This window comes from Pygoscelis adeliae, unplaced genomic scaffold (genome assembly GCF_000699105.1).
Source record: "Pygoscelis adeliae isolate BGI_AS28 unplaced genomic scaffold, ASM69910v1 Scaffold238, whole genome shotgun sequence".
Lineage (NCBI taxonomy): Eukaryota > Metazoa > Chordata > Aves > Sphenisciformes > Spheniscidae > Pygoscelis > Pygoscelis adeliae.
Window position 1 is genome coordinate 1,701,695 of NW_008825285.1, and position 27,108 is coordinate 1,728,802.

At 35.8% G+C, this 27,108-nt stretch overlaps 1 protein-coding gene across 1 annotated transcript in view; it reads right to left on the minus strand.

Moving 5' to 3' along the window:
• Positions 1-27,108, minus strand: part of UBE3C (ubiquitin protein ligase E3C) — an 83,003-nt gene that overhangs the window by 20,032 nt on the left and 35,863 nt on the right. Inside the window, exons 14-18 of the mRNA XM_009329889.1 lie at positions 25,378-25,482; positions 24,153-24,240; positions 20,596-20,693; positions 17,191-17,323; positions 12,542-12,789 (exon numbers count right to left, since the gene is read on the minus strand). Of these exons, the coding sequence (XP_009328164.1) occupies positions 12,542-12,789; positions 17,191-17,323; positions 20,596-20,693; positions 24,153-24,240; positions 25,378-25,482 (672 nt within the window). The remainder of the gene's footprint in view (positions 1-12,541; positions 12,790-17,190; positions 17,324-20,595; positions 20,694-24,152; positions 24,241-25,377; positions 25,483-27,108) is intronic.

Below are 27,108 nucleotides of genomic sequence, written 5' to 3' on the forward strand. Positions count from 1 at the left end.
AAATACCAAGCTCCCAAATTTTACAAATTAATTATGTGGTGATTTAGAAGGTAAGGTCACTGCTTATCTGTCATTAATCTTCTGGTCTGAAGTACGATAGCAAACAGCAAATGTATCGATTGCATAGATTGGCAAGAAAAGCAAAGTTTGCTAAAGGACAATGCAACTGCATCAAGAATGTCTTCCAAAAAAAGTTAGCATTTCTACCTCCATTAGCATTGTCATAAGCAGTATTTTTCCATCCATATCAATTGCTACATGTAAAATAGTCTGCCCCTTAAAAATAACTATATAAAACCAGTACATTTTAAACTAATCCAAATAAACTATTTCTCTTGCATGTTATACAGATTCATCACCGCATATTTTTGGTGAATTCTACTGCCTAATGGCATCATCAAACCATCCTAATTTCCAAGCTGAGAGCTTATCAGTTATGCCTGTATCATATGTCCAATCCTTCCTATGCCTGACACCATTAGACCTGTCAAAAGATTACTGAACCAAAACCAAGCCTGACCTGAATCTGCAGCACTCATGAAAAATTTATTTTTAGTGTAAACCGAGAGTTTCCTCAAGAATTTTCAAAAATGCACAAAACCTGCAGCAATACCACTCTTGGTTGATCTACTGTATGATCACATTTCAATGTAATGCAAAGCAACTTTGCATATTTTTCATACAATAAGTAACAAATTCTTGTTGATTGGAAGAAAAAAGTACTTATGGTAGCTCTCCAAAGGAGGAGGGATGGAAACTTCAGAGCTAGAAAGAGAAAGCATGACAGCAATTAGAGAAAGCCTACATGAATAAAGGAAAAATAAAAGACCATTGGCTTTAAAAAAATCCCTGAAACATGCTGTCTGTGCATAGCCTTTCCCATTGTCCAATTTGTTTGCCACATCAGCATCTCTAACAATGACAACCAAATCTTTACAGTATCATTAGTATCACTTCCAGGCTGATCAGAAAAGGCATCATCAACATAACATAATTGTTTGTTCTCTTTTTACTCTTCAAGAGCAGTGTTTTGCCATTACTTATTTCCTCCATAATCTGCTGCAAACTTAGAAAAGGAAGCACAATGAGTAACAAAAGGAAAAAAGAAGAAGAAATGTAGCTGTAATCACTCAATGATATTCCAACAAAGGCGTTAAGAAAAATATACACAATTCCTTAAACTTTTGAAAGAATGTTTCTGTGAGGTGAGTTAGACCTTGCAGAAAGAATTGAGAATAACGAGTTCAAAGCCAAAGGGTGCATTATATTTAGAGCTATATGATTTATTCAAGGTGTAGAAGTCGAAATCCTCATTTGTATAGTTGACTTTAAAAGCAAACTAGAGGGATAAATCATTAATTTGCAATGTATAAGGTCAGTGTTTGCTGTTCCTGCATTAGTAACAATAAAGCCATTGTAATTTCTTAAATATATCAAAGCTACCCGAATTTAAAATGGAATTCCATCTATGACTCATAAAATGTAAATGTAGAGGTGTAATTTTTTACACAAGGCAGGTTTAAGCCTTTAGAGCATTTAATATACAAGGACTAATAAATGATAGCACTAAAAACTATGATCACATCAGCTAAATGGATTATAAATTAAATTTCCATAATGTATGCAACTGAAATACAAATGTAGACATAAATCAAGGTATTTTCTAAACACAGGTTAATTACACAAATTCAAAACCTGTCTATTTTTTATGCAAAATAATCCACTTAGCATTTTTCAAACTCGTCTTAAGTCTTAGCCACTTGCAACACTTGATCCTAGAAGCCTATCAATAATTCCTTGTCAGGAAAAAACAGCAATAGGTATATTGAAGAAACTTGTATGTTATTTTTCAAGTGTCTGTCTTTTATGAGTGTTTATTGCTAGAAATTGTGCCAAAATTATTTGAAATAAAAAGGATTAATTATAGTAGAAGCTTTTTAATATAAGTGAGTGCAGCTGCAATGCAATTAATGCAAATTGTGTCGCTATCAGGAAAATAAATGTGAACAACATCACTGGCTATTTCTGTTTGCTGCCAAATAACTTCAGTAATTTACTACATTAAGAATCAATAAAAAAAATAATGCATTTCAAATGCATCACTATTAATCTTCAGGTAGTTCCAAAGTGAACATTTATAACTTCATCTAAAAACTATATAAAGCATTTTTAAATAAACTAAATTGTGCAACTTGAGAATAACTTTAATTACTACTTCTCTTAGCTAAGTGATTACAATATTAAAAACAAAGTTTTGGAAACAAGGCAAACAGTAGCATTTTAATTAATTTGAAAGTCAAGCTATCCTAACAAAGTTTAATAAGAAATGCACTAAAACTCTGGTAAATAAAATCACAATAAACTCCATTTTTTTTCCAAATAGGTAAATTATACCATTACAGCTCCAGCATTGTGCAGAGATGCTGAGAAATGCTCAGTACAATTGAATATGACTGAATAAACTTAAAGTTTATCTTTCAGTTTCAATCTGATTTCCCCATTTCTCAGTCAGCACAAACTGCTCAAACTACCTGTTGCTGCCAAAAGATTCCTGCCAGAGGAATGAAACAAATCAGCTTGCTGATTCAACTGGGTTTCTTTTCAGATTGTTCGGGCTGTTTTTTATGGGGAGGGATTGTTTGAAGTTGAGCTTTCTACCAAATCAGAATCAGATCCAGCTCACAGCTATGGCTGAAACTGGATAGGAACAGCAAGACCACTTGTTTCAATGGCGGCACAACCTTACAGCAGCCAGCTGCCAACGGAAGTCCACCCTGATGGGTATTTTTCTTACTGCAGCTAATCTAATGGTCAAAAGAGGAGATTCATCCCTTCCCTCTTTTCCTTTAGTGAATTGTCTTGGGGAGCTATAAGTTACCCCATTTTAAGCTTAGTTTTCTGCCCATTCAACTCTCTGAACTGGCCTTCTGCAACAACAACATAAAGGAGGCAGAAGCCCAGCGTCAGTGACAGGCAGGGGAATGATGACCACCTCTTACAGAGGTAACCAACTGTCAGATTGACTTAACTGCAATATGAAGCTGCACCGTTAGAATATACTTGCATACGTACTTTAATACAATATAAGGTCACGCTCTCCCCACAGAAGCAGTCCTCTTTTTTTCCTCCAACAGCCAATGAGCAACAGCATTGACAGAAGAAAGTGGCTTGCTCTTGGAGGGAGGTGACTTCTCTTTGACTGTAAGTCAGAAGTTCCTGTTCATACACTGCTTCAAGAGATCAAAGCCAGAAAGCTTAACTAATATATATTTTAAAACTAATCTCTTCTCAAACTTCAAGTACTCTCACCCATTGGCAAGCTTCCTTTAACTCTTACAGTTGTCACCTATGGCACTGGTGCCATTCTATGATAAATTCTGAGAGTTCACGTTCCCAATTTTCCTATCTAACAAGCCCTTTACTTGATTCATTGTCTCTATCCTGCAGTCCCATAAACTGAAACTGACTACATACAGGAAAAAATCCAGATAGGAAGTCATGAAAGGAGCAATTGGTGGTCAAATATGACATTAGACTTCTAGTCTCTAATGTTCAGAGAGCAGGGGGGCGGGAGGGGGAATGAAACACAGGCACGATTTAACAGAACCTACATACTGTTGCCTCCCCAAAAGGCTGGGACTATTAGCATTCCACTTTCACAGAAGTGCAGTTTGCAGATGCAAGCTTGGGGCAAGAGGTTAGTCTGAAGCAGAGAGGCGCATGTCTGCATCAAGGGCAATCACACAAGCAGTGTAGTGCTCCTAGTGGTCCAGTAGCTAAAAGGTTATGTCTGCTGAAAGGGCCAACCTGGATTTCCCAGCACTATTTCAAACTCTTGTAGGTTTGAGATGCTCTTTAGGCAAAGTTATGACACCTCTAGATAACCATTAAAGTAACTTAAAAACTTCTGAAATGACTACACCAAAAAAGCCCCACCTATTTTCCAGTAACAAATTAGGTTTTGTACTCTTCCCCCCCTATTTTCCCATTAGCTCAAGATGCCTTGCTATCTTTCTTTTTTTTTTTTTCTTTTTTTTAACAAATGGTTAAAAGAAGTTCTTTCTGGTTAAAAGGCTGAAAGCAAGATTTCACTATGGCAGAAGTAGTATTCAGGGAAAGAAACTTCATACACCTCCCTCCCCCTCTGTGAATGCCTGTAGAACACACCAGAAGATTAAAAACAAACAAAATAACAGAAAGTCTACTGTGGTTAATAGGTTTTGACCTCACGCACAAAGCACGCAGTCTGAAATCTACTGTTTCTCTTTTAAATAATATTAGCTAGTTACAATTACAATAAGGCATCTAAATACTGTCTAGTTCAACTACAATTGATTGCAACACGGACTAGCTACAAAACCCTTTACTCAATTCAGCAACATAGATCACAACTCGGTCATCTAAAGTGGAAAATACTATGCTCAGATACCGGACATATACAAATATAATGGATGCGTTCATTAAACACCTGTGATGGGGGAGGGGGGAAGGCATGGTTAAGGCCAACAACTTTCATAATATAGGCACGCAATTAGTAGCTTTAAAATATTGTGGAAGAAAGATCTCAGCTAGAAGGACAGCCACAGACAGTAAGACGGGAAGAAATATGAAACGTGCAGTTCTCCGGACAAGGAGAGTTCACGTTCACGGCTTTTTTCTTGTTTTCAATGTAACGAGAATAATACCTGATCGGGACTATACAAGGTAACTATCGTAGTATTACTTAAGCACTACAGGGTCACACGAGGTACTGTTCAGGTATGACCCCAAGATTCAGGAAACAGCTCTTCAGAAAGAAAAGACTTTGCACCATGTTTTAAAACCAGACAAACTTTAAGCTAGTTTAGTCATTTCAGACGAATTAGCTATATATAGTAGAGGTTACATGCTGAACATACAACATGTTGAACAAAATTCAAATTGTGCAAACAAGTTCACAGATGAACCAACTAAACCTCCCTGACTGTGAGGCAGCTTTAATGCCTTTACTTACACTTTCAGGTCTACAATTAATTCTCTCATTTATTATTTCAACTAAAATCTTTCTTAAGAAAAATAATTAATCAGTCATTGTTCTTACTCTCAATTAATCCTTCACAACCCAGAACTGTATTTTAAATCTAAACAGTGCTAAAGTCATAGCCCTAGAAAGACACATGGCTTATGGGCTGAAGCAGTAAGTGACTAGGCTTAAATTCAGTTATTTCCCTAATCAGCCCCCAAGACCATAACCCTTTCTATTTCGGTCATTTTAAACAGTTACTATTAAATAATACTTAGCACTTACAGAGTGCAATAGATCTTCAAAGCTGTACAGAACCATTAATAAAAATGATAGAAAAATAGCAAAACCATTAGAACCTCCTTCTACCTTATTATTTATATCCTAGATATATCTCATCACACTCAAAAAGCCTTTGGGGCCAGCAAGGCCTATTCTACCCTAATGAAAAAGATAAAACTAAAAATATAAGTTACATTAATACGTACCCATATTTTTGAAGCATTTTTAAAGCTAGTGTTTAGTAATTTTAAGATAAAATAATTTCCTACAGATATACTTAATAATGTGCTTTAAAGTGAGCAAAACCAAACTGATATTGTTCCTAATGTCAATATGGTAAAATAAAACTAATGATATCAGGTGTGTCACAACACAGTATGTCTACTAGCTGGTAGCTTTAAGTCACTGTTCCTCAGTTCTCTGAGCTCTACAATAGCAGAGACATCTAGACACATTCGTATCACCTTAGTAATGGAAAATCTGGTACATCATCTTCCCTGTATGACCATGAAAATTCATAGTGCACTTTTTGTTCAAATACTGGATGCCTTTTCTGTTTTTTAAAAAAAGTATGAGTCCAAAATTCCACAGCTAGATGCCTGTAATTAGGCTTCTGAGAGATTTATTAACATCTCTTGCAGTAGTGTGAGTGTCCTCAGATTTAAAAACATTTTTTTCAGAAAAAATAAAGCCTTTTGTAAATTGGTTTTACTTTCGATTTCCCACTCCCTGGGAATTTGAAGGTCAGTTAGCACAAGTTCACAGAAGTTCCAGAGATGTGGGGTAGCAAAGACTCAGATGCGAGGGGCCTGCCTGTCAAATTTGCTGCAGTCAGTGTAAATATCTGAAATGGATTGCAGGTGTGTGGTAAGCACAAGACAAACTCATGACCAACTCATGAACACATTACCATAAAAATGTAGGGACCCATTTCCAAAGACTCCATCGGAGCATATCAAGTATAATGACCTTGAGTTAATTTTTAATTTAAAAATGGAAAGTCATGCTAGTGTTTTTATTCTAAGAATTTAGGACATTTAATTTTATTACAAGAACTTTTACTACCAAAATAAGAATGCTTCAGAAATGTTGGTACTTGCAGAAAACCACCATTTCATCAGCTTAGTACTTTCTTTCTGTTTTAATAGGAACAATTATCTCTGTAACTTATACCATGTGTATGATAGAAATTGCTATCAATGTCATTTGGGGGGTTTTGAGGGACAGGAGAGGGAAGGACTAGAAGAACCTGTGGATGCACTGGATAACTGATAGTTATCATTCACTGCTGAAGTTCCAGTAAAGGCTTAATAGATTTTTCTTGTCTCAAATTTAAACATAATTTAGTAAGAACTGAAGATAACAGGAAGACATCTCCTCCTTATTTAAGTTCTAATCTTCTGAAAAACTGAAACATTTACTACTATATAACTAACCTCTGGATATGCTTCTAAGATAAATCTGTATTTTAATAGCAGTGAAACTAGTCATTTTTGAAGACAGTTCAAATAGATTAAAGAATTTCAGTAAATATTCCAAACCTAATTGATTGAAATGGACATAGGTGTTCCCAGCTGTGGAAAAAAGATCAGGATACCATTACCACACACTCTAACTGTTTATTTATTCCCTGTCTAGGAGCCTGATTTAGAGGCAATAAAATGCAATCAGTACACAAACCAGAAGCAGGAATCATCTGCTAATGGAACTTTTAATTGAGGAGTGACCACTGACATGAGGTAATTCTTTCCATGCAGAACTCCTTGCAGAGACCCCTATGCACTTTATCACGGTAAACAATCACTAACATATGCATTAAAGAAAATTTAAATACATTATGACCCAATAAATATCACAATCCATCAATACACACTTTTCATTCCTAAAGATTTAGAGTTAAAACACCACATTTCAGTAGTCTTTTAGTGCTAGACATATATTTACAAGGTTAGTACTAACGTAGCTATTTGTAATCAAAAGATAATTAGTTATGTTAAATGAACCAGTACACAAAGGAATATCAAGCTGAATAACCATGTCAGAAAATAGATTCAGATTAGTTTACATCTACATTCATAAATCATGAAATAACTTCCATAAGGTATGATTGTGTTTCTGCACTGTAAAAGTATAATTAAAGAGCATGCCACTTTACATGGTAAATTCCTGTTTTGATTCCATTTCAGATGATTCAGGATTTTCTGAGACAAAAGATCAGCTAACTTGCTTTTAAGTAGAATGCTGAGTCTACAAAATCATGTGCAGGGTAACTGAAATTAATAAAACAAAAAGGTTATACAAATTACCTTCTTTTTGTATCAGTATCACTAATTCCATACCTACCTTTCTAGGTACTAGTAGCATCAAGCTGCAGCACAAATCAATTAAGAGTGTACTGATTTAAGCCAAGCCAAAGCGGATCTTAATTAAATGAACAATAAGCAAAGGGAAAGGGTAGCCTAAAAATCGGAAGGAAGAAAAAACAAAACAACCCTTCAACAGTCAGAGAAACAGAGGAAGAGTAGCAGCGCAATGCTTGATGCACCATCCCATCAAATATTCAAGTATACAAAACCCAGTTCTTCTCACTGTAGAGTTTTCTTGCTTTGTTTCCTCTCTACAAGCTTTTGGTGCAAAAAGGGCACATCAATATGTTACTAGAAACATTTGCTTGAAGGTTTTAACTCTGTATGTGCAGCTTACTCATGATTTAAGAGTTCAGGATCTGATCCAGATCTTGCTGTGAAAAGACTCCCACTGATTCAATCCATTTTAGATAAGGCCCCAGGATGATTAAGAACTACTTTAGTTTTTCTGCAAAATGGATACTGTAGACACTGCTAATCTCAGAACTGTACCTTCCAGCCAGGAATAATATCTCACACAACAAATGATCTATCACAGCTCTATTCAAAGTTACAAACTATAAATGCAAGGCATACTCTCTAAGATACAGAAAAATAATCCAAATAATTAACGGTCCCACATTCACTACTAGGGTAATAAAATTTGTATTTGATCTACTATTACCCTGCTAATGTTTAATTTTTCCAAAAGACATATTTTATAACTTTTTTCCAATTATAAAAGTTTAACAACATTTAGATATGTGCACAGAACAGTCCATTATATCTTAAATCAGTATAGTAACTTACAAAAAGTCCTATGGAAATAAACAACTTAAACCTTCATCAATATAATATCCACTAGGCCACGCAAATTACTGACCTCCTCTATAACACTAAATATTAATGATCAAAGACTAAACCTAGATGGTCTCATCTATCCATCATCAAAATAATGCTAAAATTTAAAATAAGCACATTAATTTTGTTCAGTCCTTCCTGCTTCTTCTATCCAAGTTCTTCATTTGGCTCCACAAAGGAAGGACTCTGTTCAAAATTACAACTCCTCCTCAAAACACCATGTTTTGTTCTTTATACTGACTTCCCAACCATTTAAGACAAAAGCTGTCTTGGCAAAACAAATCTAAATCTTTTCAGAAATCTCCAGTGTCTTCCAAGGACTGCAGATTGCTTAGGAAAAGAGACTTAATATTGTATTTCAAAGACAGTGCGTATGTTCTTCTGCAACATGAATGCATGACTCACTAGTGCTCTTCAATATGCTGGAATAAGAGAAGAGATATGGAAATGGCTGAATTCAGTATAATCAAAGATACTGAGTGTATTAGGCAAAAATCTCTACTGTCAGAAAGAGTCACTTTGTTAAAGGTGCAGAGAGATTCATTGCAAAACATAATATATGCAAGAACTAGCAGGTTTACACCAAAAAGGGAGAACAGGAAACCATAAAAATTATCATTCTAATCTTTCTATGGACTTCCTGCCATATTCTTAAACTAACGCTGATACTTCATGAAATTTAAGTAATTATCATAAGAATTATCTACTTGATGTCAAGTCATTCCAAATGCAAAGAATGTCCTTTTCGACAACATCCATCACATTAACATCATTTAATAGATGCAAATGTAAGCAGGAAAGGGAGAAAGATAATACAGTATACAAGACTAAGGTTAGGTCTGAGCATGGTGAAGTTCTGTATCTGCCACTGTTCTACTGATCACTGTTTCTGCTGAAATGGTTAACCAGCGTTTCCCTCTTCCAGGTTTGCAGCAGACCATTCAAGAATCAGCATGGAGAAAATCCTCACTTAAGATTCTCAGGTGTTCCTTCCAAACTTCCCTTCTCTGGCTACATTGCTCACAGTTTTGGCAGCCTGCCAGGGTAACAACTTTTGTGTTCCTGTGAGCCAAGTCCACTACATTGCTGAAGCCACAGCAGGAAAGTCTGCATGTGGAAAGATTTTTAGTGCTGATAGAACTGGTGGTAAGGAAGTTAAACTAAATCAGGTGCCTCCTCACAGCCCAATCTTACCTACTGAGAAAGCAAAAGGATTAGTGTTCCATCCATACTTCTGGGACACCACATGGGACAACATGACTTTTACTTTCCAGAGAGGACAACAAAGAGAATTTGGGGCTAGAACACCTCTGTCTGAACATCACTGACAGCCCAGGACACCCTCAGCTCTCAAGCAAAGCCTGGGACTCAGAAACTCACTGCTATGCTTCAGTGGGCAAAACTGAAAGGTTCTTGAGTTTCAAACCCTGCCGGTGGTGGGAGACTGCTACCCGAGGTCTGCATGGTAAGCTGAGCTTTTACTTTCAAGGAAGAGAAAGGAAAATGCTTAAAAGGCACCAGTGTTAAAATAATATTTACATTACAGAGTAAAGTCACTGAAAGTTGAGAAATGTAAACTTTGGAAGTGTTTGAGTAGCTGTTGTTTAAGCAAACTAATTTCTGCCCTTTTTTTTTTTTTTTAAGATTTCAGACAACATATGCAATTACATGATCACGATATTCTTTCTACAAGACCTTTTGCTCATTCAGTGATCAGTAAAAGTTGCATGGACAGCCATGCAGTGTGTATAGTATATAGATGTCCATTTCTTCACGAACTACAGAAATACACCCCAAAGAGTCAATAATTTATCTAGGATTAAAATAATTTAAATTTTTTAGACACACCATTTTTAAAGATAAGTTTTAAATTTTCAGATATTTCTACTTCTGAACTGACCAATTAACACAGATGTCAAGCTGTTAGAAACTTCCTGATGAGAAGAAAAACTGAATTAAATCTAAATCTGAATTACACCATAGGTGTAAATCCACGGTACTGAAAGTTAAATGCATTTGGATATTAGTATGAAATGGTTACCAAGAGACAGAGAATTTCTATAAATTATTATATTTTAATGTATTTGTTTTCTGATAACATTGAAACTTCTTACGTGAGAGTTTTTGGAGGTAGCACTCTTTACATACTGGTTTCCACAAATAAGAAATTGCTGTGGATGCCTGATTGCTTCCTTTGCATTATATCTATTTTGTTTACAAAGGGGCTTTTAATAATCCACTATTGCTCTCAAATAACCTTGTGCAAAGCATAAAATGGACACATTTTTGAAAATGGGTGAGTGAGTATTCAATAACTTAACCAAGATCACAATACTGGCAGGTTTTGAATAGTATGGTCGTGCCTTATCTTTCTGTTTAATTCATCAAGTCTCTAAATACACTACTAAAAAGGTGTCTGTGCACCTGGGTAGGGGTAATTATTAAATAACACTGTCAATTCTTACCTTATGTAAACATTCTGCAAATACAAAAACAATTTATGCTTTCAAAATGTTAAATAATAGATCCTCTGATTTTAAAAAGACAAAACCAAGACTATACTTGTAGCACTCTATGGAGATAGAACACATTTTGCAACTTCTGTCTTTACGCTAATATTTGAAATCCAATTACAGAAGGCAACGTGTTGTTTTGACAAAGGAAATCAAAGATTCAAAACTACACTCTCTTTTTGAAAAAATGTTTCAAACTTCCCCTCGACAATTGAGCCCTGCCCCATTCCTAGATAAACACCAAACATTTTTGGAGTGAAGTAACTTCCTCATGATACCACAGCAGTATTTGCTTCCCCACTCCAAAAATCCAGAGATGCAGAAATAAAATGAAGCCTTGGATATGTAACATAGGTCATAATTACAAACTATTGTATTAGTACTTAATCCATCTCCCATTAAGAGCAGGAACATCCTTCAAAGATTATTTTATTGAAATGGCCGATTTGAAATTTTCATTATTTAACAAGTTAGGACATTGCAATAGCTAGGATGCATTAGCAGAGAATTTGCCTACAAAGTGTCAGTTTAATCTAAATCAGTTGACTGGCAACTCTAAAGAACAGCACTCTTTCAACAACTCAAGTTTGCCAACAACAACCTCTTAAACCGCTTCCAGCTACGCTGAAAGGACACGCAACTGTATGTTAAATCTCGCCGCAAGTCAGCAGGATTTTAGCCTCCAAAATAATTCAGGCAGTTAAATGGGACTTTTACATCTTAAATACCTTCAGTTTTAGATAGCTGAGTAGCAATCAATACATTTTTTTCTGAAATAGAATTTGTATTCCAAACTTTGTTTCACAGTTATTAGCTTTACAAAGATTATTTCAGGCTTAGAAGGAAATAGCCTCAATACTAAACGTGACCACAAAAGAAAACTGAATGTAGTGAATGTTTGTAATGGTTTCTCTCTTTTTTCTTTTTTACCCCTGCATTTTTCATCTAGCTCAACAAGTGTGTATTAGTCTTTGAACGTTCATAACACCAAAATATCAAGCACTAAAACTCAAGAAAGACGCAAAATGTACAAAAACCCAAGCAGAGTAAGTGAAACAATTTGCATATGGCTCTGAAGTATGGTAAATGCCCATGGCAAATTTTAAATGCTAGCAAGAATTGTACACCTCAGACAACTAGAAACTGTTTGCTTCTGAAAATATTAATTTCATATATTCCAAATGATGAAAATGCAACTGCAGACAAATTCCAGAAAGCTCCAGGTTAAAAATCATCATAAGCAGCGTAGTTCTATTGGCTTCAATCAACTTAACTTTAAGCAAGAGGATAAACACAGAAGCAGACATATGCACACTTTGCTCAACTGGCAGTCAGGGTATCTCAAATTCTCTGTACTTCTCAAGTATGTAGCATTAAAATGAACCAGAAATTTGGGTGATATGTGGAAATAATGTTCAGTTCCAACATCTAGAGAAATCATCATTTTTTTCCCCATCTACACCTATCTAAAAAGAAAAAAACATTACTGAATCATTTCAGCACTGCTATAGTTTTATATTATACAACACTATTTTTACCTTTCCAAGCATTCTTCCAAGAAAGTAGTAATGTCTGGCGTAAGAGTCTCCAACAAGCATCTGTGCAGCAGGGTTGGGGTAAAGAAGTCCCTCATTGGTGGTCTTAAAAAATCCCTGGTTAGGGTTAAATCCTGATTTAAGTAGTTCATTCAGAAATTCTCTGAAAATTCCACCACCATCAATACCAGCTTCATCAAGACCATGTGCATTAAGTAAGTGAACACGAATGCGCTTTTTTAGGTCAGGTTCTGCAGAGAAAGGAGAGAGACAAACTCAAATAGAACTATCTGCTTGAATTTTGTTTGGATAAAAACACATGTAACTACACATACAAACATATCTACGCTAATTTTATATAAAAATGGAACTAGTAAATAGTACTGTAGCAAAAATCTATTACTGGCTTGAATTTTGGAATATTCAGTATATAAAACTCACTTTGTACAAAGGGTCTTGCTTTAAGAGTCATCAAAAGATGGAGTGGAAAGACACTAGGTAGGGCAAGAAAAAAAACCCTACAAAATATTTTAAAGAAGCCCAAGAACAATTTGAAAATTCTATTTATGTAAAGTATTATGAATGCAAGGTTCAACTTTCTCCTGTCTGAAGGAACCGTCAATAAGCACTGCATTCCCTTAGAGGGGCTGACTGTTAAGCTACATCATTAGATAATATTATTTGAAATTGAACTTAATATTTTTGATACTTTGGACTTATTGCTATGTCACATAATTCCAGTGAGCAAGCTGTGGTAAAGGTGGGCATGTTCTGAAGGTAGGTGTTCTGCTTGTTTCATAGAATGCTGCTACTTGAGAAAGCAAGCAATATTTAGTCCTTGAACTATGTATACATAACAGGGAAGGAGGGCCTTTTTGCTCAATTCAGGGAAGGCTTCCAACGATCTAACCAAATACACAGCTTTTATTTGAACCCTTGCACTGACTACACTTGTGTCCCAGCAAAGCAACCAGTAATAAACCAGTAACAATAAAACCTTCTACTGCTTCCATGTGCTACAAATGCACACACTATGGATGGACAGCTGATGTTCATGAAAGAATCTTCAGCACCTCGTAGCAACAGAATCTCTCCTGGACCACTAAGTCTTACTCACATTCTCTCATTAGCAAATGCCTCTACATCTACTAGTAACTTCCCAATTTTACACTCGGCTATTCTTAAAAATTACTTTCTCGTTCCTCATTCAAGTGAAACGCTCTCCCACACAAAAATTCTGCTGGCTGGAAATACAGGATGGCCATTTTTAGCCACAGGTGCTGCAACAGGTCCACTATCTCACCACCATTCAAAGCAAGAAAATAGAACACAGTTACGCTGGCAAAAGAGTCTCAAGCATACAGACATACTTTGTCTGGAGACTCCTGAGATATTGAGCATTAATGTTTAAAAGTTTTATATATGGAAAATGTTGGTTTAGTGCTTTTTGGGGCCTTACAAAGAAAATCAGTTATTGGTCTCTTCCTCTGTGTACTGACAATCAGATTTTACAGCAAGGAGGGGAAAATGGTCCTAAAACAAATTCACATGTCAAAACAGGTGACCAGGCAGAGGTGGAGCAAGTTAGCACAATCTCTGAAAAGAAGTTCAATTTTATAATTTATACAGCTTCTAGCTGTAACTAAACTGTTACTGGAGTCCACTGGAGACTATTATGGGATATTCTGAAAATTCCACTCACAGAGGAAAAAAAAATTGAGAAATATGAGAAATGCTTGCACATTATTAAGCATATGATAACCAAATAAAAATATAAACCCACAAGAACCAACCTAGTACATTTTTGCTATTCCAAGCTTGTTTTCTTAATGATCTCAGTTAAGGTTCTATGGAAACATTAACTTTGAACACCTCTTTTCTCAGGGCCGGTAGACAAACTGGATGCCTCTTCCAAATCAATGTTCTTCGCTCTCTCCTGATCAATTCTAGGACCTCATCTATCACCTGTTCAATCTCCCAGATCGATTTTAATCAATTCAGTCTATAGCCTTGAAATTGTGTCTCTTAAAATTCTCAGGAATTTCTTCTGTTTTGCTCTCCCATGTGGTGCCTGACCTACTCCAGAACTAAAAATATTTTAAAAAGTTATACTGTCTCAGAATACCGGCTTTTTTAAAAAGGTCCAACCTTCTAATTTAGTCTTTATTGATGCAAAATAGCACTAGTACAGTACTAGATAGCATTGTGTATATATGTGCGTGTATACGTGCATATACATGGTGTATCACGCACACATGCAGAAAAACAGGTTTTCAGACTTCAATGGCCAACTACCACTATGGCTTCTCTATACCTGTAAAGGAGACATAAATCTTCACCTAGAGATTACTCTACTTCCAATTGCTTGCTACGAGCTTATTGGGTTCTCCCTTGTCACTGTTTTATAAGAGTAATTTTCTTCCGAAGGAAAGGCTGAAAACGTTATCTGGAACTATATACATGCATATGCAGATAAATTTTTTATTAATACAAAAGCTCTTTTTGCTGAACAGAAAGCTTGACAGAATCATAGAACAGTTCAGGTTGGAAGAGACCTCATATGGTCCAAAATCCCCACATTGAAAGCACGGCCAATTTCCAAGTTAGATCAGGATGCTCAGTGCCTTAGTCCATTTGAGTTCTCCAATGATGGAGATTTCACAGCCTCTCTGGACAGCCCATTTCAGTGCTTAACAAGTCTCACGGTGAAATGCTTTTTCTATGTATGTCCAGTAAAAATTTCCCTTGCTGCTACATGTCACCACTGCACTTTATCAAACAGGCTTCTGTAACCTCCCAGTTGCAGCAGCAACAATTTCCCTTTAGCCTTTTCTGTTTTAAGACTGAACAAACCCAGTTCTCTCAGCTTCTTCTCATATGCCATGTGCTTCAGTCCCCTGTATCGTCTTAGAGGCCTTCTGCAGGACACATTCTTGTATGTTAATGTCTTTTTTTGTACTGGGATGCCCAAAGCTGGACACAGTTCATCAGTGCTGGTATGTTCTTCCTAACACAGCCCAGTATGCAGCTAGTTTTCATCTCATCAAGGCAAACTCTTTATTTGTTCTATTTGTTGTTCACTATGAACCCCGCAGTCCTTTATTGAAAACAGCTTTCCAGCCAGTCAGTGCTCAGTCTGTACTGCTACATGGGGTTATTACAGCCCAGGTACAGGATTTTGCTTTGGTCTTTCCTAAACTTCATGAGGCTTCTGTAAGCTCTCTTCTTCAGTCTGTTGAGGGCCATCTCAGCGGCAACCTGACTTTGCAGTATATTGACTATTCCCCTCAATTTCATATTGCCTGTGACCTCACTAAAGGTGGAACACATCCCAGTACCCAGATTGTCAGACTGTAGATTAAGTTTAGGAAACATGCATTCTAAAGCTGCTTTTGTAGTTTAAGAAAACTACGTTAAGTCAAAATGTAGTCTTCACAGAAAACGTGTTTCTCATTTAAAGCTATCTTCTTATTAAACAAATAGGTTGACTTGCCTGTTACTTGACATTGCATTATTCAAAAGCTTAGACTGCAGTTTCTGAATTGTACTTTCATACATTTGGGGGAGAAGGAGGAGGAACACAACAGACTCAACTTTTTCTATTTTCCAATTCCAGTTCATCTTTCTCTTTTTAAGAAACCAGTTAATGACTCATACTAAACTTAGTATAATGAAACTATTCACAACCACTAGGAAAGAGGCTAAACAGTCAATTGCACATATAATCTCTAGATGATTATACAGTGACATCTCCTGATGAACCTTTAAAACTTTCCAAAAACAGGAGAACTTAATTTGTACTTTAAAAAAAAAAGTCTAAATGTGCTTCTTTTAGGTAGTTACAGTTTTAAACACAGGTGTTGAAATACAAAATTCTATTTATAAATAGAATAGTATCTTTAATACTACCAGAGTAAAGGAAATTAAGAAAAGGCATGATCTCCAGTAATTTTATACAAACCAAGAATATCAACACCTCTTCTTCTTCCTGTCTAAACTAAGCAGTTCTCCAGGAAGGAACTTACATGGCACAGCAGGTGAGATTCACACGGCAAACCTAAAGTGTTTGGCAAATATTCTTTTTATATGCAAAAATACCATATAACTAATAAGGACTTTATTTTGGCAGGCTTCATCTACATTGGAATTTTGGCTTCTAGAGCAACTGCTCTCACACAAATTCACACCAAGATATGATTTAAATCAATGTGGTAAAATATATACTACTACATACTATCACTATAAAGTACACTGTATTATCCTTATCAGACAGACTGTACCTAGCAAATCCTGTGCAGTCTAGGTATTTTTGTTGAAACCGATTACCAAAACGGATAATATCTAATGAACTACATAGATAAATACACAAAGTACAATTATTTGGACAGTAAATGAGAAGAAAAGCCCCATAAAAGTAGGTTTAAACTAAGGAAGGGTGGGTTAAATGGTCTTATTTAAGACTGCAATAATCAGAAACAATGTGGATGAGAATTACTTTACGTAAAAATGAGGAAATTTAACTTTATACGGATCTTCAAATCTTAGAGCTGATATACTTTTAACATCCTACTCAAGTAGGCAAATATGTAACTACATGGTAAGAACGGTTAAATGTTATAAACAAGCTGATGATAACTTAATTGTAAACCTACCATTTTCAGGAGAAAGTTTATCATAAGCATCTTCATAAATATAATTTCTTCTGATAGTGACATTAATTCCATCCAAAAATGGCCCATCTCCTTGCACTTCTTGTTTATCAGCATAGATCAGTCTTTGAAAAATCTGTTAAAATTAGTGAAAAGAGAAATGATGTCATTGTGCAGATCTAAATATTCAATGAGAGATGGTTATTCACTACTCTTACTGTCCTTTGAGTTGCTTCTGGGCACTCACTTTCAAGTGATTTGTCCTCTCTCTCATCGAGCTGCAGAAACATAATAGAGCCATGTCCCAGGGGAGGGAAGGAGAGGGGACAGACATGCAAAAAACTTTTTCGTGCTAAGATATCATCCTCAATTCTTTCTACATAAAGAGGCACATCTACAGACATTGTGTCAGTGATTCCAGTTTCCCCTCCCTAACTTTCAGAGTTCTGAAATGCAAAGTATACAAAAACAAAGGGAAAAAGTCACGAGTATTCTGCACACACGGAGGCAATCCTCAATGCTAGTAAACAAATTTTTGTCATTTTTGTAACGCTTAGGAACATTCCCAGTAACAAGGAATTAGGTATCGGTACTCCTCTCAGGAGCAGTGAGCAAATAATTCAAAGCAAAATAGTGCATAGCACTGCCATATTAAACAAAGAACCAGAGCATCACACCAATTCAAGAAAATAATGCCAGCTGATGTACAAATTGAACTTCACATTGTCCCTTTGCAAGTCTTCACAACAGGAACCTGTTACAGTTCACCTGAAGAGTAACTGTAACTGTGCTTCTATGCCAAGATATAGCATGGGAGGGGGTTGCCTAATGTATAATAATGCTCAATATACCCTCAATCCAGGGAGTGTCTGTCTACTATGTCCTCTCTTGCATCCTTCCCATATTCAATAAATAGTCTAGTACATTTTCCAAGGGATATAATCTCCCAATAATATCACAGACTGCTTTCTTAACTGAGAAGATTAAGTAAGAGTCTCCAGGGATGTTTAAAAACAACAAATTTACCATGAAAAAGGAAAATCTGACAACAGCAGACAAAGCTAGAGTAAGGTCTCAAACCTACTGTTTCTATGGACAACTGTAGCTAGTGGAGAAGATGCTCTCCAACCAGGAGGATTATAGCATAGACAAAGCCAGATTCTTCCCTAAGGTACACAGCAGGAAGGCAAGAGAAAATAGTCATAAGCTGCAGAAACAGAAATGCTGAATGGACATAAAGGAAAAAAAAAACCATAATGAGAGTGATTAAGTATCAGAAGAGGTTACACGAAGAGTTTGTGAAATCTCCATTTCTGGAGACAGTCAAAACTCATCTGGACAAGTCCTTGAGCATCCTGATCCAACTCTGAAGTTATTCCTGCACGAGGAAGGATGTAGACTAGAGTACCTCCAGAGGTCCCTTCTTACCTAAATTTTTCTACAGTTCTATGACATCAAGACACACAGCCACAGACACCTTCTTTTTATGTACAGGGCATGAGAATATGCTCACCACCATTCTCCTTCCTCAAGCATGGCTGGATACGGTTTATTAACTATTGCTACACAACACTAGATGGAAAGAATCGCTTGGAGGTGTATCTCATAGCAAAATTCTTCTTGATGCAGAGTCTGGACTCCTACATAATCCAACGTTCATGCATATGTTAGTCCTGAAAATAAGAACCCTAATGCATAACTGAAGCATTTGCAATTACTTCAGACTAACACATGGAAAAGCAAGCAATGCTGACTGACATACACACCATAGAAATAACAACACCATAGGAAAGCTGACGAAACTATGGCTTAAGTGAGAACCAAGGCACTTGATACAAATTGGATTTATTACCTCCCACAGGTAAATATCAGACTGAAAGGTGCACATCAATGTGCCTTAAGGCTAAAGAAGATAACATCCCTCATGGTCAGAAGGCTGAGGAGCCTACCATGAAACTGGACTCAATTGCTTGTAGGAGTATCTAATATCTGGTAATTCAAGGCAAAAGTCTCATAAGGAAGTCAGAAAATGAAAGGACAAATGGAACAACCCACACATGGAAACAGCATTGAGCTGTATCACCACATTAAATCACAGCGTAATAGATGCAACTGGAAGAAAGAAGGAAAAAAAAAAAATCACAAAAAACAGATAAGGTATCTTCTCCCCTTATTGCAAGTTGTTTTGCAGGGGCAGTGGGAGACTCCAAAAGGATGTTGACTCCCACTGTTACAGAAAAAGGGCCATGTTTTGTCCAAAAAGCCGTATAAGAGGATCTCCTCTTTGAACTATAAAAGTTCAGTCTACAGCTTTATCCTTCTCTCCAAACTCTCATCCAATTGTTATGATTTCAGTTTTTGTGATAAAACCAGACAAAGTTTTATAAATTCCAGAAACTTAAGATATGTGCATCTCAACATAGCTTTAAGAAGTCCAGAGGTTGTAGACAGTGACTAAATCGTGACATACAGACCCCTGCTCGAGGTCACTTCCAACTGTTCCCCTGTAATCCTAGTGCAATATTGCCATACAGTATTAAGATGTTCTGTTGGAACAACTGTTTCATAGAAGCCTGGAAAAAACACTTCTTTTCTACCAAAGCTGTCACTGTCTTTTTTTGACAAATACTGATTTACTTTCCCTATGGAACTACTCTTCATTCCCTTGATGATGTCTTGCAACTTCATGTTTCTAAGACATTTGAGGGAGCAGTTTTTAAGTAATTGATACTGTTGACAACAAAAGCAGTTCAGAAAAAGAATTATGGTAACAGAATAATAGCTTTAAAAAAAAAAAGATGCAAACTGAAATAGGTAATAGAACTAACAATTACATATTTAAAATCTAGAAAACATTCAAAAGCAAGTCAAATAGTACAAGAATCTTGTGAGTTTTAAACTACATACTCTATTAAAATTCAGCTACTCAGCTATGAATGCAGAAATTTAATCTCTAGGCGTTATTTTCCCAAAATGGACATCCATCATCTCATTCTGAGTAATCCACCCACTGCACAAAAGTCTCCAGTCTTGACCTTGCAATCTGTTTATTACAGATACACAACTAGTTAGTGCTCTGCTTACCACAAGAGGGTGCAATCATGCAGATCAATCATTGAATCAGGACTGCAGTTTATTATAAGCATACAACTGCTCTCATATATCTTGAAATACATGTTTTTAATTTTAATGCAATTATTATAAAGGGTAATATAACTAGTAAAAAAAGAGAAAAGTAATTAACTTCACATGTTCAGTTGCCACATGAGTACTGAAGAAAAACAGTATGGCCTGTCATATCCTTCTGCAGGGAAACGATCCAGTTTCTACTTAGCTAAGTGCTCTTTTTACACTTACTGAAAACAAAAAACTAAAAACCAATTGCATATTAAATTAGAAATTAGGTACCTTTACTCTTTCTTCAAAAGGAACTACAAAAGGTAGCTCTGTCAGAATTGCAAGTTGTCGTTCTTCAGATACAGAAAGAGGTGCTGGTTCCAAACCCACTTAAAATAGAAACAATAATTTTTAAAATTCTGAAAAGATTTTTTTTAAACAGTTTATTTTGTATCAAGTGACTCAATTTACTTTGTATAAGAATACATACATTAAAATAGCTTATTTACTAAACAGTCACACCAAGCCTTACCTTTCTTTAAACATTAGTTTCTGCAGGCAAACTGAAATATAAGTAGTAAAAACACACCAAAAACAAAATGTGTACAAAAATAAGTGCTCCTGCATTTTTTATTTTATTCAGCAGAAAAAAAGTTATTTTCTTATTACTGATATTTTAATTTTTCAATTCAGAAAAAATATATACAAAAGACAATTAAGAAGTTGTAAGTAATTAGAATTTTCATTGCAGGAATACACAATATTCCCACCCCAATGATCAAAATAGTTTGAAGGTATTGTGCTTTCAACTACAACATCTACTTTCAATCAAATCATTTTAGGCATAAAAACTAAGAACTAAACCAAATCTAATGAAACCAACAGAAAGATAACGTTTATTTCAATGGGTTTTCTCTCCCAACAGCAAGGTCGCAGTAATCACATTAAATCCTAGTCACTGCAGAAACAGTGAGAAGAACATCGAGAAATTGTATAATGTGCTCAAGAAAAAAAGATTAGAAAAGAATTCAAGAAGCCACAGCAACGGAGAGACTCAATTGCATGCAGTTCCCAAGCTACCATGCAGCTCCTTTGAACCTTCTTATTATACCCAGAGGACTTTTTAGGAAACAACTCAACTTGAGATGATGCACAGTAGAAGTGACAATCCTGCTCTAACTGCATGGGAAGAAACTCAGCTGAGCACATATCTGACCGTAAATTAATTAAGTGCAGCAAAAAAAATGGTATTGCTCGCTGGCTAGACACTGTGGTTAAAGGTCCACCTAGCTTCAGTCTGCAGAGGAAACAAAACCCACAACTCCTTAGTTGTTCCATTTTCATGTTTAATAACCACCTTCTCAAAAAGACTCCACAGTCTATACTATTTATAGACCATATTACAGAACAAAAGTAAATGCTTCACGTTACTACCCAGTCTGGAAGTTTATGATGACAGTTTCAAGTTTTTCCTTTGGCTCCTACCTGTGGTGACTAGCATTTTGCTGCCCTTCTGCAACTGGACATCAATTCAATGTTCTTTTTTTTTTTTTCTACTCGTCAAAGCACTTTAAGTAGGGATATTTTAAGCACCAATTTAACATGACGTGACCCAAAACATCACTATATATTTGATGTATATTCATTTGGGTCAGGTTTCAACGTTGCAAGCCTTTGGAATTTCTGATAAAATGCTTATCTGTGATTACCCTTAGTTTACTCAGTAAACATTTTTAATTAAAGCCAATGTATGCAGCCTATTAAGCTAAGGGTTAAAAGCATTTTAAATAAAAAGTGCATGTACAGCAAAGGTAAACTACTACATGACTTCGACAGTTCAATTATTCCAGCCAATTAGTCAATTTTATCTGCATTTCTCCATCACAGCTTCTTTCTTTAAAGAGAAATATGGGATGGAGTCATCAACACAGAGGGCATTTAGAGTCTGCCATTTAAGTAAATGAAAAAGCACAAATAAACATGACCATATGTGATTCAGCAGTACTTTCATGCTAATTGGCTTTAACCCATATGGAGTCAAGAGGGATTAAACAAGTCATGTGCACATTGTTACCGGCTTATTTTCACACATTCATGTTAATGGCACTTTTTTCAGCCTGATTTTGTATGAAAACGAGGTTTATATGAACACACTGTGTCATCTTTCCTCACCATCTTGCCTCCAACACACCTTTTGAGCTAACCAGCTGAATTTTAACTTTGACAGAGAATAGGAGATACAAAAATACTAAGTTTTGTGAGAAGTTTCAACTGGATAGAGAAGAGAAATTCCTTTAGTGACCTGATTACAGAAACAGCAAGGAGAGCTCAGTTATCTGCTCTGTTCAGTGTGTTAGCTTGTCTGACAGCCAGCCGGCAAAATGAGGGCATGGACCTGCTCCGCAGCAGCCACAGCACATGCATTCCTCATCCACCAACTGCCCAAACCAAGGCAACTAATGAAACAGAGGGAACTGGTGCTATTATGGAAAGGAAGACAAGGGAGAGAGCTCAAGATACTGTGTGTATGAAGGGAAGGAGACTAGCAGACTAGTCACATGGGGAGAATCTGGAAGTAATAAATGTGGAACAGGTCTGATGGTGGAGAACATCAAGACAGTATGGCTGTCAAGAGCAATGTAGGTCAATGGAAGAAACGGGGATTACTGATGTAGAGTCCATAAGGTATACAGGATACGGGCCTGTTGAAGCCTGGCAATTTTTGCTAAAACACCTGCTTTTAAGATTTCGTATTATCAATCACTTAGAATAGGCGATTCCAAAGAGAGAAACTAAACTGAAAAAATATTAGATTCAAAATTCTGAGGAGTACTTACACTGGACCAACTAGTTGTTATCTGGCAACCAGACTAATAAGGTAATCAAAGTAAACTTATACCATCATAGCTATTCAAATAAAAAATATCATTATAAGAAGTCCTTAGGTTTCAATCTTGGACAAAGCCCTTAATTCTGTACAACTGTGGCAGCATTCAAAGGCTACAGTCTTCTATACATGATCTACTGTATCTGGCTAAGATACTCAAGCAGATTACATCATCTTGAAAGAGAGTATGGACTCTCATAGATGAATCATTTTGCTTCCTAAAGGCCTCATTTTTAATTCATTATTAAATCTTCACAAGTATTAGTGATTTAATGACTATTTTACCTAAGCATAGCAAGGTAAAATTCTAGAATAGTGAAGATACAAAGGTATGAAAAGCTGAAAGAAACAGACTGTCTACATGAGAAAGTATATTGGCACAGCTAAACTAGTGTAAATTTACCCTGATTGCTAAGTTGGTCCAATTCTCTCATCTTTCTTTGGAAGTTCCATAAAGTCAGATATTTTGAGTAATTCAAGGGGTTAAGTTTCTGCCTTATCTAATTAGAGACAATATTTATAAATAGTAACTAATACTTATCATGGTACCTAAAGCTTGTTTGTTACAGTTTAATATATAATAAAGAAGTTTCTTTATAGTATACGGTAAGAGCAAAACCTCAATGCTTTATATCTTATGCAACTGTCTTTTATACATATTAATATGCCTATTTTTAACACATATCATTTGTCCACCTCATCATTTCACCTCTTCAATCCCAGCAGAAGCTTGGGGAAAGCTGTTATACATTAAATATTCTAAAGACATACACACACGTATACAAATACACTTTTTTTAAATATCTGAAACAAAATTATGAAAGATTGCCTTGCCTTTGGCTATCGTTAAGACTTTTATACAAAATACTCAACTGAGCTCTTTATAAAAGGCAGATTTTCTTTCCATAAGGCAAACTTATTTTGACTTAGTAAAGCAAAAATTGCACAGACAGTATCTTACCATCCAAAGTAGATTGCAATGGTCCTATTCTGCCCATTCTTCTGACTCTCCAGACATGTCTAGCGGATGGCACATACAGCTGTGTAACCTAATAAATTAACAGTATTTTACAGTTAAACATTATCTAATTACATACTACAATTTACTATTACATAGTAAATACATAAAACTGTCATGTTCAAGAGTGTGTCTGAATGCCTAAGTATCTTCATTTCTAATCCCTCCTCCTTCTACTTGTGCCTTAAAGATGAGCTGCAAAATTAACAACAATGTAATATAAAGTCCACGTATCATTTAAAAATACCATGCAATGTTACATTAAATTCTGGTATTTAAGATACTAGAGAAGCTGAGTTTGAATTTTGAGATGTCAAATAAATTGTTTACTTTGTACTGAGAATCAGGTTAGCATCACAGTTTAAAGACTACTACTACTTTCTCTAAGGTGTGTAGGCACTATTTCCTAAGAACTATAAAGAACTGTCACACAGAGAAATGGAAATCTTGAACACAAGGCAAGCAAATGTGCAATCATCAAAAAATAAACAGAAGAGTTCACTGCATTCACTGCGTAACTATTCCATGCAAAACTTCCAGCTGTTAAGACAACTAATAGTGCAAGGTAGTCTGAGTGTAACTAGCTTCTTAAGATCCAAGTTTCCAATGATTCAAAGGATGTTCTTGCACATTCATATTAGCATTTTCTTTTGCACACACATAACACGCTTTTTAAGCTCAAACAATGCCATTTTTTTCAAAAGCTTTTAGGAAAAGAAAAAAGTAATTTCTAGGTGAGATAAGTACAGAAAATGCTCCTGAATTTTCTTTTACTTTGGAAGATAATTTTGAGGGTTTTTTTTTTCCCCCACTATAGAGCAATTCTTTTATTTAGCATTTTTATTACGAGAACTACTTAAAATAACTAGAAAATAAAATGCAACAAAATGCTACCGGATTTTCAGTTCTCCTCTGCTATAAATGCAGATGACTTACACTGTCGCATTGTAGAGTGGTTTCTACTTTATGGAGTGGAAATGTGATTTAACATAAAGGTTTCTTAACAGATGCAAGACTTTTACATTAGAGAAAAGCTGCATTACTCCAGATTTTAAACCACACTAAATCTGTGCAACATCAACATCATTGATATTGTCAGGAATCAAACACTTTACCATTGAAACTTTGGCACCTGTAAGACTATGTAGAAAAAGGATATTACTCTTACCTTATCTGCTTTAATGTTTTCTTGTTCTGAGAGCCAGTGATTTGGTGGGCAGAAATTTCTCCTTGTATCTCTAGATTTCAACATTTTCACTAAGTTTGTGATGACCTAGGTGTCAGAAACACATACATTCAATATACATTTAGCACTGTGAATGAAACTGTATAATCCACAAGCAAAAACTTAAGAAAATGTTTCAGTAATGTATGAAATTGTTACTTATTTTTAACTTACAAAAACTTGCTCTTACACTTAAATACCTTAGAATGCAAGTAAGTAATTGTGGTTCACTTGTAAGTCATCAAAAAAAACCTGGCTTATTAAAGTCTCATTCCAAAACCTAAGAACTAGGACTACCTAGGACTAGGTAATCCTAGGACCCTGCACACCTAAAAAGTTGTATGCCAGTTCAGGGAAGCCTAAACAAATCATTACCAGCATTAAATTACTTGAAGAAAGTAACACCTAACCGGGTCATTTATACAATGGTCTTTTATGCAGATTTTTTTTTTTTCTTTTATAGGTTTTCAGAAATTAAATGTGTGAATAGATGTATGTTTTAGAAGAGAGAGCTATACAACTATTCTTTACTACCTCTCATTCCAAAACTGAGGTTCTGAACAATTTGGCTGATTTGTAGGTTTTCTTTGTCCACAAGAAGGAAGCTTCTTAAATTTCTGTGCATCACTTTTCAAGGAAAATGCTCCACAGAAGAATGGAACTTTTGCTTGCCGTCTCAAGACAAAGGTCACTGTATCACTCCACACTAGGCAGCTCTGAGGGATCAACTAATAAACAGTGGGTATTTCTGCCTATAGTCAATAAACTTAACTAGCCAGCACAAGATCATGTGATGTGCTTCTCAATGGCACTGTACAAAAGCCAACATCAGCTTCAGAAAGTAGAGAAGGAGAGGGCAGAAGCATTAAATCGGCAGCAAAACATAACAGCAAAAGTTACATCTCTGAAGTACATGAAAGATGAACTACTTCTGGTTGCTGCATTAACAAACTAAACCATTTCCAACTGAAGGTGCGTCAGAGAAATCTAAGTATCTGCTGATGATATCACCTGACCAAGCACTGAGGTGATTATCCATGTGAAAAAGCTAATGTTGATATTTTTAAGCGTAAAGGTCTACATCTGAAAAGACACTATAGGCTCCTTTTCTTGTCAATTAATATCTTGTTAGCATTTTCAAAGCTTCAAGAGAAAAAAAAGTCATCTCATCCAGAAGTAGCTACCGATTTCTCAAATTAACTGTACCCTCAAAGTTCTTGTCTCTATTAAAACAGATCCTAGTGTGATCAGCTCAGTTGTTTATACTGTACAGTAAACCCTACCATAAGACACTTAAAGGATCCAACATACCAGATGCAGAAAGTAAAATCACTCCTGAGAAGGACCTAGCCCAAACGTGCCTGAAAGCAGATTACAAGATGACCATTTCCAGAAAAAGGATGGTTACTAAATATTCTTCCGGTGATCACCTTAAGAAGCACAAAAGGCCCCTACAGTCCTAAAAATATATGCGTGGGGTGGCTGGTTGTAACTTTCATTTAATAGGCACATATATACTGTACATTATTGTAATGTTATTTACAAATTATAATGTGTTGGGTAAAAGCCCTTTAGTGTGTTAAGTTAGTAAGCCCCTTTCCCACAGAAGGTATAAGCATTTACCTGAAAACCACCTAGTAAGAGTAGTTTAACAAATTTTTGCTTATCAACTGA